This window comes from Dermacentor andersoni, chromosome 9 (genome assembly GCF_023375885.2).
Source record: "Dermacentor andersoni chromosome 9, qqDerAnde1_hic_scaffold, whole genome shotgun sequence".
NCBI lineage: Eukaryota > Metazoa > Arthropoda > Arachnida > Ixodida > Ixodidae > Dermacentor > Dermacentor andersoni.
In genome coordinates, this window is record NC_092822.1 from 42342862 (window position 1) to 42359812 (window position 16951).

The 16951-nt window shown below is 44.7% G+C and overlaps 1 protein-coding gene across 1 annotated transcript; it reads right to left on the reverse strand.

The window, feature by feature from the left end:
- Positions 1 to 232: 232 nt before the first annotated feature.
- On the reverse strand, positions 233 to 5800 carry LOC129383879 (neprilysin-1-like). The gene is made up of 3 exons (XM_072284345.1): positions 5333 to 5800; positions 2052 to 2255; positions 233 to 693 (listed from the first exon to the last, which is right to left on the reverse strand). Exons 1-3 carry the CDS (start codon positions 5798 to 5800, stop codon positions 523 to 525), a joined length of 843 nt encoding a protein of 280 aa, XP_072140446.1. The 3' UTR covers positions 233 to 522.
- Positions 5801 to 16951: the final 11151 nt, after the last annotated feature.

Consider the following 16951-nt stretch of genomic DNA (forward strand, 5'->3'; position numbering starts at 1 on the left):
TTATTTTGATATTGAACTGTAGACTTTAGTCGGTAAGCAAACCCTACCTTGAAGAGCTCATATATTCCTTTCCCTCTGTGAGCGAAGCATGCTTTACCAGACCTATAAGCTATGGGCAGCTTTGACACTTCCATGAGAACAGCTGTCATCACAGGTGTCAGCCTACCGTGGCAAAACCTTCATCACAAGTCACGTGAACATCCCTTTGCACCACCAAATGAAATTTATGCATTCGTTAATTTGGTCGTAAAAACAAAGAAACGCAGTTAGTGATTTGTTGCTCAGCTAATCTGATTATATAAAGCAGTTCGATGAGACAAAGCACGCAGTCTCTTGCGAGTAAAACAGTTCACTTTGGCAAGATAATAGCGTTCAACAAACGAAGATAAGGTACCTCATCTCTGGAAATCGACACGTTTCAAGATACGCGCACAAAACGTCACGGGACGTCATGTACAATGCGAAGGAGACATTCAAGACAAGCGCCGACAGCATCCTTCGGAGGAAGTTCGCTTGCGTGGCTCAGTCGAAATAAACGCACTTCTCCTGTGGGTTCATGGGTGAACCAGTCGGACACCGGAAGGCTCGAGCGAAAGCCGGGAAATTGCTGACGGCCTTGTTGCAGTCTCCCGTCAGAGCCTTGACTGGGCCGGCTCGGATACACATGCTGAAGCAGGCTGTAATAAAGAACACCTGTGCAAAAATTAGAATGAACAACGCGTTTACAATTAGTAATGCAACTCTGTACACATCAAGAACAAATGAAATGCTGGAAACGACTTTTTTATAAGTTATAGTGATGTACCTGACTTCGTTGTTAGAACCTTGTTATAGCAAACACTTAAGTCCATTTTTAAGAGCCTTTCTTGGTCCGTCCGTCCGTGTTCAGGCACGGACGGACTCCACCAGAGGAGTGGTCTACCGCAAGGTTGAACACACATTAAGAGTAAAGGCACGCAAGCCTGAACTTTCGAGTACCACGTGCACCGTGCTATACAGAATTAAACACAGTGCAAGAAATCAATCACGAGAATTGGCCAGCCGGCATTGTCTTTGTTCTAAGACTATGTCAGACATACATGTGGATTGTAGGCAAAACTAAGCAGTACGGTGAACAGTGAAAGTTGGTAGGTGTTCTCCGTTAACTTTTCGGCACTTGTGTCACGTGGTTTTCTATTTCGTCCTTCTGTCGTTTTTTTTTTCTCGCGCTGAAAAATTACCTGCGCAAAACTAATTTTATGTTGAATGACCCATTTTACTTGCACTTATGTTCCTGGACTCAAACATTTCAGCGAATAAACCTATTCGAGCCCAATATCGCGGTCTATACTTGGTAGGAAGTGGGTGCGTTTAACGCTATACGGTTCGAGAGAAACAAAGGGACGTAGCATTTGTGTGAATCACAAGCTTTGTAAGGTGTGCCTTGTCGAAGCTGAGAATACAACGATTAATTTCTCACGAATAAGGGAATATTCCGAACTTACGCAGTGCCGTGGTTCTGTATTATGAGCAAGTGGGACAAGTAGGCTGAGAAAGGGCTGTGGTTTTACCGGTTCCACAATTCAGATTGAGCACCCTAATCAGAGAAGCCATTCTCATTGGCTATTGGTAATGCAAGTCATGTTAGTTTTCAATAAAAGGCATCACTAATTGCCAAAAAGAACATGCAGATTCAGCTTGCATTGTGCAGTCCTTCAACTAAAACAAGCGGCATTTATGCTTTTCTCTTTAAAGATGAAGCCATTGAAGAAAGCTTTTATGAAACGTTTCGTAATAATATATAAAACGTAAGACTAGATTGCTCACCTTGCACAAATTGATGCCATAGTGGCTTATTTCACAATGTTGCGAAATGTATGTGGTCTTATTGCCTTATGGGCGCTACCACGTATGGAAATTTTGGAATAAATAAATTGCACCCGGCTACTCTCACACACAAGACGTGAATCAAAATAAGAGTGGAAATTCGACTGAAAGGTGTAGTGCGAGGCATCCGAAGTCGGGGACATGATAAGGCGCCTGCAGGTGAAGCATAACGACAGGGTGCCCACCTGCTCCTCTCTCCAAACATCCGATAGCGGCAGACTTGTGTCAGACTCTCGCCTCTGCCTCAGAAACGCCTCATATGCCAACTGCATGGCAGGCACCTCCGGAAAGATGTCTTCGCCGGATGACAAGCATTTGGCCGTCATCAACGTCTCTTTGCGCCAGCGTGACGTCACCCAGGAGTCGTTGATGCGCCCCGCCGGATCTATCTACAAAAGACCACCGGTCATGGGTTTAAATAAATTGTGTTAGAGCCGTTCCCATATCAGTTGACGGAACCATCCAACGATACACAGTGTGATTCATAGTGCACAGCAATACAATGAGCCGATTTCTTAAAAAAGCACACATCCTCCCATTGCCTCTTCTCTTTTTTTTTTTTAATCATGGGGTTTTACGTGCCAAAACCACTTTCTGATTATGAGGAACGCCGGCCGTAGTCTGGGACTTCGGAAATTTGTACCAGTTGGGGTTCTTTAACGTGCACCTAAATCTAAGCACACGGGTGTTTTCGCATTTTGCCACCATCAAAATGCGGCCACCGTGGCCGGAATATTGCCTCTTCTAAATCGGTTCATTTGTGGAAGCGATGATCTCATTGAAATCAGAAGCATCCACCGTGATCCCGTATTGCCATCGAGCAAGTGTCGCCCGTTCCTAGTGTAATACATTTTTCAGCCCTGAAGACTCAACTTTCTCCATTTGTGCACGAGTGGTATTCTTCGTGTACTCTAACGCCCATATTATTTACAACCCAACTCTTCCTCACTTCGCTGATATGGTCAAATCTGAGCATTTCATTCATACAGCTACAGTCAAGGGATCACCATATCCAAATTTATAAAAGGGAGAGATATGTAAAGAAAGCATACGCGATGACAACATGGATACACCGGGAGAATATCTGTGTGCGTGTGTGAAGATAACATTAAAGAAACGCTGTTGGTTTTTTTTATGACTGACTGTCTGGCGTGCTCCTCAACAACTTAAGTTTTTGATAAGCGAAGGGCTCAAACAATATTAGCTATTCCACTCTGTGAAGGTAGATGACCAGCGAAACTGGGGACGTATTCTGAAACGGTTCCCTTGGCGACACTATCCCCTCGGCGAGAGTATCGCCGTCAGGGGGCACCGATTGGTTGGTTGGGCGAAATCGGATGACGTAGTGTTCAACCAGGCATTGAGCTCCCCCGATTTCGCTAAAACAGCCAATCAGCGCGCGCCCATGGTGAAGGCGTGGCCAGGGCGCTAGTATCGTCAAAAGCGACCGGTTCAGTGGTTGAACCCAGTTCAACGTCTTATATAGATGTGACAGAGAATATTGAACAAAGATACGGGCACATTTATTTTCCTGATTCGTGGTTGTGGTGACGATAGGTACGCGTACACATTGTTCTAACACTTAGGTTATTAAATGTGTGATCATTTTAAAGCCTCCCTAACGAAAAATTTCTTCGTCACGTAAGGCAATGAATGGCTCATACCCTCTTATGCAATGTCTCTCAATCCCATAAACAAGCAAAAAAAATTATCTACCTGTGAGTCTAATGATATTGCAAATGGTACTTATTGATAAGTCATCCACTGAAAATACGTATACAATGGATGGGACGTTTAAGCTTTTGCGTAATATCAAGTGATCTTGCATCAAATTTGGGAGCTGAGTATTTGCACCCACAGGTTTGTTGACAGACACTAAAATAAAAATGCACGGAACCCTATCCATACACAGCTTCGCTGTAAAACATACTGAGAATGGCACAATCCCTAAAGATATCAAGAATAATACTGCCTAATCTGCCAGATTCCTCATACAAGAGGGCAGACTTGTACATAACGAATTACAAGTAATTAGTTACGTGTAAACTATTGCGTTCCTGGTAATTTTGTAATTTACTATTTGTTTAGCTTAGTTGGTAATGCTCACTGTAACTTAATTACATATTTCGGTAATCAATTACACGTAACTAGATAATTTTACACGACACATACTATGACACGCGTCACAACTCTCAGTACATATATTTTGCGGGAACTACTGTGCTGAAAAGAATGAAAACATGTGCAATGGCTCACCTCCTTCGCCCAGTCAGCGTCCTGCAGCTACACCTCACTCACCTGACACTGGCATACTTGCAGATTTGCAAGCCTTTCTTGACTCTCAGCCTATCTCTCCTAATGAATTTCTCTCTGTCTGTCTGTCTCTCTCACTCTCGCGCCCTCGCTCTCTCGCTCTTTCTCTCGCTCTCCCCCTCTGTTGGAAGTTCTTTCGCGGATTTCATGAGCACTAAAAGCCGCTGCTCAAAAATGCTTCGCTTAGTGCAGTCTGACTTCTCCCACACAGACAGAAGTTCTTGGCGGTGAAACGCATGTTTCTGTGTGTGTTTTATTTCACATGAACATAACTTTTCAAAATTTACTCTGGCCAATAGCACAAATCTGTTTCGACCAAGTCCATGATACGGTAGCCGAATATATTCAAGTGGTATTTCTATAATGCGATGGCAGCGTCGGACGTCCGTGTCAGAAAATCACCGATGGGTGAGTTATCAGTTTCTAGCTTGCGCTGTCGAGAGCGCCTTCCCGAGTCTTGTGAGCAATGTTCGAGCATTACACCACAGTGCTCTCCTTCAGCCCGCACGTTGGGCAATGTTTCAGTGTTTGCCACAGATTGGACAAACTTTATTAAAGGTCCTGCAGGACGCTAGTCAGCGCGAGTGGGCGTATACCACGCAGGGACCGACAGCGAGTACCTGGCGGTAGCTGCGCGAGCCTGCTGGACGACCCTGTCACCACAGTTGTCTCAAGAAAGAAAGGGGGGAAGAATACCAAAGGAAATTTGCAAATCAAAGGCTGCAGAGAACACATAGACAGAACTAGACCAGCTCATACGCGGCACTTTATTTTTGCGATGTTATAAAAATAGGGCGGAAATTAACGTTAAGGTAATCCGATAAGCTTTATTATTTGCTCAATTACATTCGCGGGGCAGTAACTGGTAACTGTAATCAATTACATTTTTGTAAATGTAACAATGATTGTAGTCATTTACCTTTCTTCTTGAACGTGTACAAATCTGTCAGTTGGCTATTGTGTGGGTGCGACTTTTAAATAGATACTTGTAGCCAGAGGTTTTCGTTTAAACAGAGCATCAACGCAAGAGTATTTATTTCATTGTTTCGTTTCGCACCAGTAAACCGTCCTGTACAGAAGAGTGGAAGTACATAAAGATAATTCGGTACATTAGGCCTCGTCTCTGATTGTCGATGCCAATTCCGGAGCTTACCATGAGACCCGTGCTATCCAGAGCTTTGACCAGTTCCCTGGCGAAGCCAAAGCCCAGGCCTCCGTGATCCACGGCGGCTGTTCCTTGGGCGTAGAAGACTGGCCTCGCCAACGCCGTCACGGCGATAGACACCATGTTGAGCAGGTAGTCGTAGGCGAACAATGGGAGCACGAAGTTTGGTCGCAGTGCCAACGCTTGCGAGTAGCGAGGTTGCTCGGCCAGCTGCCGGAGTCGTTCGTGCCCGTGCACCCAGTATTCGGCGACCGAGTCCTTGTGCGGCGCGAAGGTGGCGTACATTTCGTTGAGGCCACGCCACGTGAGCAGCAAGTCCGGAGGCCAGAGAGATACGCGAGTGTTGTTGAGTTTCGCGATGACGGCCGTGCGTGATGGGTCATTTCCCCACGACAGCCGGTTGACTCCGTTGACGGCCGCGTTGATGATGTAGGTCAGGGTGCGGTTCACTTGCATTCGTGCCTGAAGGGTGTTGAAAGAGTGCCCCGTGATCGAGGATAAATAAAAAAGAAAAGACAGTTTAATATAACACCTTTATTTGACGCAGGAAGGACAGAAAAATGCACATCAGTTTTCCACATATACCCCTTACACGGCGTTCAAGTTTCGGTATCGTGCAATGATCGTGTGCACCCATCCACGACGAACATGTTTTGTTGCTCACGAAGCCATATCTGCACTGGTTGCTGGGTCTTGTCATTTGAATCGAACCAGTGACCATGCAAAGCCTTGAACAAATGAACAAAGATGCGGTGATTTGATGGCACCAGTTCAGTGCATTAGGGAGTATAGTGAAGAGCTAACAGCCGACAGTGCATGTCACCAGGTTTGACGCCCCTGCGTACACAGAAAATGCACTACGGCGCTCAGTTTTACGATGGTGCAGTTCTGTAGTCGTGCATGCATACGTGCGACGATTTTCCTCGGCAGCTCTCAGCTATGTGGTGCGCTGACGGATAGTCCTCCTTCCACGGCCCTACAAATATACACGTAAGGCGATATTACGTAAAGCTATTCCAAAATTTTCTATTCCAATTCAGCAATCAGCACTCCGCGATTGGTCAAAAATTGTTTTGAACAGCCACCACTTTGCTTTTCTGTCAGGCGACGTTACGTAAAGCGCGATAGCTACCCATCTGATATGACGCGTACACACTGATTGTGCATGATTGGACCGAACGAAAGAAAAAATAGCTATTTCTTATTCGACGCTTTTTCGCCATAAGCTTCGGCTATTGGTCAAACGTTTTCGGGCTGCACCCACTCCGTCTGCCTGTCACGCGGCGTCACAAAACCGCGATAACTCAGCCCGTCAAAGTGACGTTCGCGCGTTAAAGATGCATTATTATCCCGAACAAAACTGAATTTTCTTCTGAATATCCGCAGGCTGCTCCATTCCGAAAGGAATAAAAGATGGCTGCCGCGGATTGCTCAGGCACTGGTTACTTACACCTGCCGGGCAGCATGGGTTTATTTACGTACAACAAAGCTTTCTGCGTGGCCGTGTTACGTTTTCGAGCACTTTCGGCATGTTTACAACCTCGTTCTGCCAACTATTCCTTGCTAAGGATCTGTTTTAGCGTCATTGTTAGGCTTTCGTAGCATGCCCCGCGATTTTCGACCAGCGACCTCAAGCTAATTAAGGGAAAGCGGACCAATCGCAGACACCTGCATCACCCTCTTACGCGGTTACGATTTTCAGTGTACTGGCTAGGCTCCATCCAATCCCTTTCCACTTAAGCGTACTCCTCGCCTCTTGTCAGCCAATTAGACAAGACAAGCTTCTCAGTGCAGACAATGTTATTTGTTTTTCAAGCAAGAAATTGACCTCCTATAAACGAGGGGAGTGTTTGATTGCTTTGTTCAGACAACCATGCGGATGGCCGCCCGTTGCTTGCGTCGGCGGTTAGTCAAATTTGACTTCAGCAGATTGGAATAAACACATATTGGAATAATTTTACGTTATAGAGCCCATGATAAGATCACACACACACACACACACACACACACACACCATAACCTTTAGTTGTTTTTTATTCACCCTCGCAGATCACGGCATTTGTTCGCAGGTGACCTCACCATCTTAACACAAAAGCGTGCATTACGAACAAATTCTAGACTGTCAAACATCAGTTTACACACAAGGAACATTGTCCTACGTGTGTTTGCTTCATTTAGTGCGTCGTACCCAATATTCTTATTCCAGGAACCTAATTGCAGTCTCTAGCTTAGAGCATTCTGGACAGAATAGTAGCACGTGCAATAACCTAAACACTTATAATAATCGCACTTTTTGTACAGGGTGAAATTTGCACCCTAATGAAACTACATGTCGAATGACTGTGCTGCTGGACAATCTTAACCAACAATGAAACTACTGTCAACTTTTTTCAGCTGGAACTGCTGCTCTGTAATGAATTTGCGTGCATTTTCAAATGTTTGATAGCCTGCCAGAGAAGCTGACTAGCTACAAACACCAAGTAACTTACTTCATCGGAAAATATGAGTAGAAAAAAAAAAGCACTCAAAAAAGGAAACCCTCATGTACTCCGAGAAAAGAAGCATCGTTTGTCTAAGAAAATATGAGATACTTCGAGTATTTCTGGTGTGCATAAATTTGTAATATGGTGGAAGGCAGCAACTAATGCTGGTTGTTTTTCACATAATAAATCAAATCTTAATGCGCAACAAAAAAGACACGGACGTAAGAAAACAATACACGCCAAGCGCAAGACAAGCCCGTGCTTTTTTGTTGCGCAGTAATACTTGAGTAAGGGTTACCAACTTGCCCGGAATGCTGCTCACATATTAACTGTTGTCGAAAGTGGATTAGACTATTACACATATTAAAATATCCTGCAGATACTTACAAGCCAAATTACCTCGTAGCCTCAAAGTACGCCGACGTCTTACTATTGCTGCCTCTTGAAAAAGGTTACCTGACCTGCTGCGATTCGATTTTCACACGAATTTGGCTATTAGGAATTGGCAATTGAGGCCTTCAGGGGCAGTCTTGCAGGGGCACACTTTTTAGTTGCGTCGAGAAAAGCCACTCCTCCCCTCCCCCCGCCCCCGCCAAACGCACCGTCATTTACATGGCTGAAACATGCCAGCCGAACTGACAACGATATAAAATGCCGTGCATCAACAAGATCATTCTCGTAGCATAGCAGTAGTTTACCACATGACTGAATTGTGCGTAAGCGCCTCCAGGTTCATAGGAGTTTAGAAGGTTAATTCAGCGATATTGCTTAAGACTGTGCTTTAGGTATTTCGCCAACTTAGAGAAGTCGGCAATGAGTTGAAAACTGTACCAGTTGCTGAAGACGTTTTCTGCAATTTTTTATTGGTCTGTTTTTACCCAACCACTTGCGGGTACAACACCTCATAGATTTATTTTTTCGTATTTATTCTTTTATTTTACTCCTTAGACAAGTGCACGTGTGTTAAACATTCCATGGAAAGACAGGTGAAGTGCCTAGCCGACAAATAAAACCAAGGCTGACCTGTAGCGTCAGGCGCGTCGCCACGTAGACCGACGTCAGGAGAACACCGTACGAAGCTTCGACTTCGGTGGCACAGAAAACTGGCCTGTTTTCCACGCCCTTATCCTGATCGCCATACTTGTTCTTCAATAGGTCAATGTCACCTAGTGGCGCGAACACCTGCACGTTGAATGATCCATTCGTTCCTTTTTTTTTTTTTTTTGCGAGAGCAAAAGTGCTAACATACGTGTTCATATCGAAATGCGGTGGGTTTCATTTTTTTCTTTTAAAACTTGAATGTCTGTTGTTCGAGCGCTCTACGCGTATTCACCTGGCTGCAGATGCGGCGAGGTTAAGTTTACTCTCTACGGCTACATTTATTGGGATAGCACTTACGCAGACGCTCGAGCCAAAGCCACGCCGTCATGCGGTCACAATACTGGCATCGCAAGCAGGACAAGCACGCAGAGGGTTTTAAGCGTTTCGAAAGATGCGAAGTGCGTTTTGGTGAAAAAAAATACCATAGTTGCTCCACTCAATTGGCTTGGTGGTATAGATAAGGCAGAGTTCTGTCGTTCGCTGCCGTCATGAGTGCTACGTGCATGCAAAATATCCTCGCGGACAACTTTTCTTGGCTGTGAAGGAAATGGCGCGGAGTCAAAGCGCGCCCATGGTAATGCTGCTGGAAGTTTAGTACAGCAATTATGTTTACATTATCTATCATTTATAACTGAACGTCGCGCCTGCTATGTTTTTCTACAGCACGCGTTTGCAAGGGTAGCTTACGTTCACATGTCAGCTGGTGATGTCGTATTTTACTGTCTTTTTTTTTTACAGCTAAGCTGTATATCGCTGGCATTCCCGGGATTTCTTTGTCTCGGCACCTGAACATTCAACCAATCACAGCTTGAGGCGCGCGCCGCGTGCGCTGCTGTACAGCACCACCAGGTGGCGCTCGTCTCCGCGCATCCGAGTCAGCGGCGGCCGGAGCCATGCGATACAAGGAAAAAAATAACCAGAAGGCACGCCTTCACGCATACCATTCGCGGCAAGCGATTTCAGGTAAAGATTGCGGTTGCATAAGCTGCAGTTGCCGGGAAGCGGCAACTGCAGGATACGAAGCAGGGAATGACGTAACGACACTTTCTGATGTAAAAAGAAAACCCGCCTAGCAACTGATTTCACTTGTGTTCTGGTGTTGCTACGGTAAGGTCACGCATACATGGGACTCCTGAAGAATAGCGTGAACGCCATGAACCGTGACGGGAACAGCAACGTCAGTATGCACAACGGCGTCATGCTCACGCTAAACAGGACACACTGGTTCCTGCCCAAAGCAAGCCGCGCACATTTAGGACGCCTAAAGAGCAGTGCGAATACAATGAGCGATGAAAGGAACCGCAACGTCAATGTACCCAATGGTGTCGTGCTCAGGCTCGGCAGGACCGAGTTCAAGGCTACGTCACAAAGGTCTTTCGGATCGGGTGAAACCACAGCTTCGCTGGCCAATCACCTTCCCAGCGTTCATTGGAGCCCATATTTTTGTTCGTCCTTTCGAGTTTACACTCATACGGGGCCATCGCAAGGAAAATTGGCGTTATCATATTCTACTGACTTAGTTGCCTGCTGTCCAACGGGGCTCTTCTGAGAAAGGGGTCACCAAGTTCTACGGCAAATGGGTGTTGAAGCGCACAACATAAACGTGATTGCTGTCGCTTGCTGTTCTCTGGCTTGACATACGCTACCGACTGCATCCTCACACGAAAATCAGTTACCTTAGTTTTCGATAGAAATGTTTTTTTGTTCAAGAACAATTTAGCTTTGTAGTATTGCTCTAAAAGAAGTCTAAATCTGCCCGACAAGCAACATTAGCTTTAACATCGCTTTTAGTCAATTACATATTGCAACTTTTTGAGGCGCATTGCGTACATGAAAATTCAGAAATAAGTATTCGCTTCAGGAATTCACGTCCAGATAATTGCGTCTGTTTTAACAGCAGTAAACGAGATATAAGAGGCCGGAAACACCGAAAAAGAAACAGGTGCCGAACTCGCGGGGCTCATAGAGGAAGGAAAAGGGTAGGAGGAAGCCTACCGCAACGCGATTGAAGCCAACCTGATGGCCCAACACGAGATCGGACATGAAAGTGTGCGGTTGGTTTTAGTGTTCCCGCTCTCCAGGCAGAGCCACGGCAGGCCAGCCGAACAAACGCAGACGGAATGAAAACTACTGGCGTACCTACTGAGAACCAAACGCCTCAGCAAATCTCACTTCTTGTTCCGTGATCCCGATGCAAGAGGTCACGTGTTGGGCCACCACTGTGTTTTCACAGAACGTTCGCTTGCCAAGACTGGCTGCGTGACTTAATGCTCCCTGCTATTGTTTCCCTTCCTGCCTCCCAGGACTGGATTGCGTAGCAATACAAGTGCAGAAGTTCCATCTCTGCACTTGTATTGTAGAAGAGTCGTCCTCGAGAATACAGGTACACTGTTGTTGGTGACAAGCTAACGAATAAAATGTTTGCTGAAAAATCTTGCAGGGTGACACGAGGACAAGCCGAGAAAAGACAAGGACGAGTGCTGTCTCACAAATGAATTTCATTCCTAACACATACACGAATAAATATGATAACCAAAACAAAACAAAACAAGGCTATCATCTTGGATGTTTCGAGGACGCATTTCAAGCAACTAGCCCAACTATCTGATCTCTTAAATAAAATGTTCTTCGTACACTGTCCCACTCAAATAGCATTTGTCTGGATCCGCCAGAAAATGAAGTTCGCCTATTTGTGACGTCAAGCTGTTCACGTGCGTGAAACAAATGATTTTCCATACAAATCAGTCTTCCTTACATAATGTAAATTTCTGGGCAATGCTGGACGCTGTGGTCACAGGTAAACAGTTGAATTATCAAAACAACTTTAGATAAATAAGGAACATGAACCCGTTGTGGTGGCTTAGTAGCTATTCTGTTTGGGGCGCTGCTAAGCACTAAGTGGCGGGATGGAATCCCTGCCGTGGCGGCCATATTTCAGGCACGTTACAGATCCCCTGGTGGTCAAAATTAATCAGGAGCGGCTCGCCTCATGATTAATTCGTGGTTTGCGCTAGTTAAACGCCACAATTCAGTTCAGTTCAATAAACATGAACGTTGTCAGTAAAAAGTGTTTTAATAGTCCACAGTAAGAGTATTACTCCTTATATGAATGTTCGCTGGCAAATGATTCAAAAGTGATATTCCTTGCAAAATGGCTGTCATATTACTCAAGTAACTGTTTAATTTTGTCAAAGCAGGTTGCTCCCTTCCAATGCGTTGATATTTATGTTAATATTATTGGCGTTTAGACAGAAATTGCACACAACCTGGACAAAAAACCAAGCGATGTGGCGAAGTATTTCACGCCGATCGTATTTCACGAAGAATGCGTTGACAGTCTCCAGGAGTGCCGTGTCCTCGACCATGACTCGGTCACCGCGCTCGAATTCAGGCCATATTGCGACGTGCTCACACAGCTGGGTGACCCACACGTCTGCCGTTATATTTGGGGTGTACAACACTATATCGGACAGCGGGAATTCGGCTGGATGCTGCGTGAGAAGACGCGACGTTTCGTCAATACCATCGCAGGGGTGTTCCATGTGGGTAGGCTTCGAAAAAATATGCAGAGATGTTACGCGGATGATTGCACAAACATCGCACTTTTATTTGGAAAATATTATGGCCATATGCAGTACGTGTAACAGATGTTGAGCTTACGTTATTTTCACGCACAAGGTAATGTATCGTATTACGTTTACACTAAGTGCGAGGTAAGCGTATAGATTGAAGTTATTCTGTTCAATATTTGTTTATGCGTTCCTCTATCTTCAGGTAAACACCCACAGGCAGATAAACTGCGTGTGTTTTATTAAACGTGAACGAAACTGAAACTGCTTTAAACATGATATGCTGAGGTGCTTAAGCGTTGTTTTTTGCGAACGTCCTTGCAACAATGGTAGATGTGTCAAAATGGGTCCAGGTATTGCTCAAACAATTTACATACAAATTCGAAAAATTATCGTTTTCGCAAAATATGGTGAGACAATTGGTCGAAAGGGTAGAAGATTCAACTGCCCTTATGTTCTTTTTTTCTTCAAAATTGGCACTTATGTTATTATTTGTTACAGTTACTGGCTGAGGCGCAGACGAACGCCAAATCACACGGAGACGCTCGCTAGACTGCATCTGAAGGTTTCTTTCTGTGCGAGAAGGGTTTGTGTTTATGCATGAATACATTTAAATGCTTGAATGAAATGAAGAGGGGAGGGCACGGAGGAAGGAGTGCGCGCAAAGGCTAAGCTTGTTGTGTTACAATGGTTATCCGCAAGAGAATATCTAAATGCGGGCATAAGCCATCCCTTAAAATATCGCATAACCTGCGAAAAATAGGTGAGAACTCTGAAGTGACTAATGTTTCTTTAGCGCGAATGCGGTTTTCAGCGCTGCAGGCAGGTAAACATGGGGAAGAATCAGAACTGTTGGTGCACAATGAAGCACAAGAAACCTTACTTGAAATGCGCATACCTGCTTGTATACTCTATCCCGCTGACCTGTCAGGAAGTGTATGTCGATCAACCGGAAGATGCCTCAACATAAATGTGATGGTGCAATGGGACATTGCTCAAAAAAAAATATCTGGTCTCTCGGCTTTGAACTGAAGAGAATACAGATGCTCACCTAAACTTGAATGAACCAGGGTGGAGGTGTGCAGTAAAAGAAACAACTTACGGAGAATAATTCATAACTGCTTCTAGAATATGAAAACTTTGATGGTACTTAGACCAGGTAAATAGTCTGAAACATTGATTTCGAATCGTGTACATTCCGCATCATGAGTGACATGCTCAAGGATAATGTAAATGTTCCTGTTTCACAGTCGGGCGTACATGAAACGAGGGAAATTGCGGATTGATAAAATACGATCTATAATTTTTGCTGTAGCGAAGAACACAAACGAAGGGACATTACAACCAATAAACAGTGTTGGACGAGTGAAACACTTCATTGTTCCAGTCCCCCTTCGTGTTCGTGCCTGTGACCTATAGAACAAGAAATTCAGCATTTCACCAACTAGCCCAGTTCGGAGCACTGATACAGCTTGTCAATTTTCTCGCCTTTCTGTTCCGTGTCTCTAAGTCCACGAATTGGTTCAGCACGTCAGAGTGGATCATCTCCATCCTGGCAACTTCGTCTCTGGTCGGCCTTCTGTCACTGGGGTCAGCGAATGCCTCGTAGTAATTAATGAGGTAGTTGTAGTAGACCTGATCAGCAACCAGGCTTTGGTGGTAATTGGACCAGAATGTCATAAAGTTGCCCAAGCGTAGAACGAGGCTGTTCCTTTGGCCGCTGTTACCTTGCAAAACCTGCAGTTTTTTTAAAAGAACACAGGTAAAAAAATCGCGTGGTTGCTTTTAATGCTGCTACCAATGGCGGCTGGTGTCCGTGAAGGTGTGCCAGTGACGTATACAAAGTGCAGCAACGTCATGCGGCAGCCTTCACTGGTTTACAAGTATGTTTTATGACAAAACGGAGCACGCCACGCTACTCTCCGCACTGCTTTACCCGAGGCAACTGCACTAACGGAGGTGAAAGTGTAATCGAACAGCTGACTGCATACTGGCGATACCTACAAGGAAGGTCTCGCCCCTTCAGTTTATTGAACTCAACTTTTCACTTCTCGCTTATACCCTGTTTTCTGACAATACATTTTTAAAACACTAATATGACCACATTTTTGTGCTTAAAATAAATATGTCCTTAGGGATATCCCAAATATACAAATTTCAAGTAAGTCACTCCGGCAGAAATTGCGCTGAGATAATACTGGAGGTTGTTAGCCAGGTTATTACTTCTCTTACATACGGTCGTAGGATACAGTGTCAGTGGAAATCCACAATTAATTACAGCAGATAAAGCATGTTTTCTCAATTTATCGGTACAGGCCCAATATATAGTGTTCACGTTATTATTTTCTACACCAGAGTCATGTGCAATGAGCCGCGTACTGTCTGAATCACTCACATTTTCATGGCGTCCACGACAAAAGACATAGGCAAAAAATAAAATAAGATCAGCCATGAGCCATCAAACTCGGACGTAGGGCAAACAGCTGAGCGCGAGCAATTTAAAATAAACTCAGTGCATACCTTTGGTAAAGGTAAAAAACATGATCTCTGAAACTTTATCTCATGTCTCCAGCGTGCCAACGTCTTTCATTATATGCGGACTGCTTGTGAAATTGCTCTTCCTGCCTTTTCCTAGTCATTTCTCAACCTATAGAGCGACAAATCGTAATGTTTTTTTCTCCCTAGCTCACGTTGGCTGACGCTTTTTATTCAAGAAATATCTAGTCGATGTTTCATTTCGGTAGCAATTACATGGACACTCCATGGGAATTATTGACGAAGTCGACGGCGTCGCCGTCGCCGTGAGGTTTCGCATGAAGTCCTAATCGGATGAAATCCTATGGCGTTCCTCAAAGCGTACGCTGTAGATGCGACGGAAAGTGTGCAAGTGTGAGCCTAGAAGGATGGTGGCTTGATGTCCGCCCATTGTTGCAAGTCACATGACAAAGTGCATGTAAGGCGGAGGAGGGGGTGTAGGTGAGCGTACGTCTCTCTTCTAGCCAGGTCGTGTGCCTGTCCGGAGGCAATACCCAGCGGGACAAAGGTTCGGTGATCCGAGATGGCTGCTCGTTACGTGTAGGCTGTTTTTGCGTGCGCTTAGTGTTGGAGGTTGCGTGATCTCAAAGCATCGAAGACGCGTTGAAGGGAGCGCGAGCAGGAGCGTTCGCTCCCTTCTCTTCGCGCTCTCTACGCGGATTCCTATGGATGACGTCACAGTAGCTTAAGTGCGCACTTCGCTTCCAGACTTAGAAGAGGAAACAACAATGTGTAACTACGACTGCTCGTCAGAAAGAACGTATTTAACATAACATGAGTAGCAACTTTGTTTTGACCGTAATGTCGGTGTTATAGCGAATAAACCATCTGCTAAAACGCCTAATGTTCTGCAAGGGCCTAATTTTTAAATAAAGGAACCAGATTACAACTCAATCATTCAGCTGAAGTGTTTCACTGGCTTAAGAAAACTATTGGCCCACACTGGCTGCTAATACTTGTCCTTACTTTCAGAGTGCTTTAAAGGTATTTTATGGTTTAAGTCGATCTAGTCCATATAATAATTTAAGTAAGTATACATACTAAAAGGCTATCTCTCAATCAACTCCTGTCGTGTGATTTCACGTTCACTAAAGGCAGTACTTTTGCATTACCTGGACGTGAAACCAAAACGGCGTCTGCCAGTTGAAGGCGAAGTCGAGAAGTACGCCCAGGGGGTTCACGTTCACGTCTGGCTCGCCAGGCCAAGGGATTCGACGTTGCCTCATGAATTTCTTGAGAGCTTCCATGCCGGCACGTCTGTATTGGCCGGCAGGTTTTCCTTGCATGCAAGCCTGGTACATAGCCAACGCCTTCTTCGCCGGAAGGTATCGCTCCGAGCTCATTTTCAGGAGATTTTCGAAGCCCTGCGATTGTTGGAAACGAAAGAACACCACGATATTGCGGTGGAGACACAATATTTGTAGTTAGCCGGGATTTCTGTGCATTTCTGAGTAAATCAGTTAATGTTAAACAAACGCGTGGAAGTTCTACGAATGATTTGCTTGAGCTATTCTATGTCAACTAATCCATGTGATAGCTATTTCAAAGATAGTACTTATTAAGATAGTGTGGTATTAATGATTGATGGTTTGATCGTATACAATAAAATAAATAGTAAAGCAAAGCAAGAAGGAAAAATTATCAACTCCATAACTTTCTGCGACTGTCACACAGATTACTTACAGCTGTCATAGGCCACATAGCATTATACGACTTTCTTCGATAGTGAAATAGATTCCTTACAATTTTCATAGGCCACAGAGTTTCTACAAATGTAATAGCCAGGTAATAATGTAATAATTTATCTGGCTAAGCTGAACATCTGTTTTATTTGTTTGGTCATCGTGTCACGTTTCATAGTCAGGACCGATGAGTCCTGAAAAAAAAGTAACAAAGGTGGACGCCTGTAGCGCTATCTG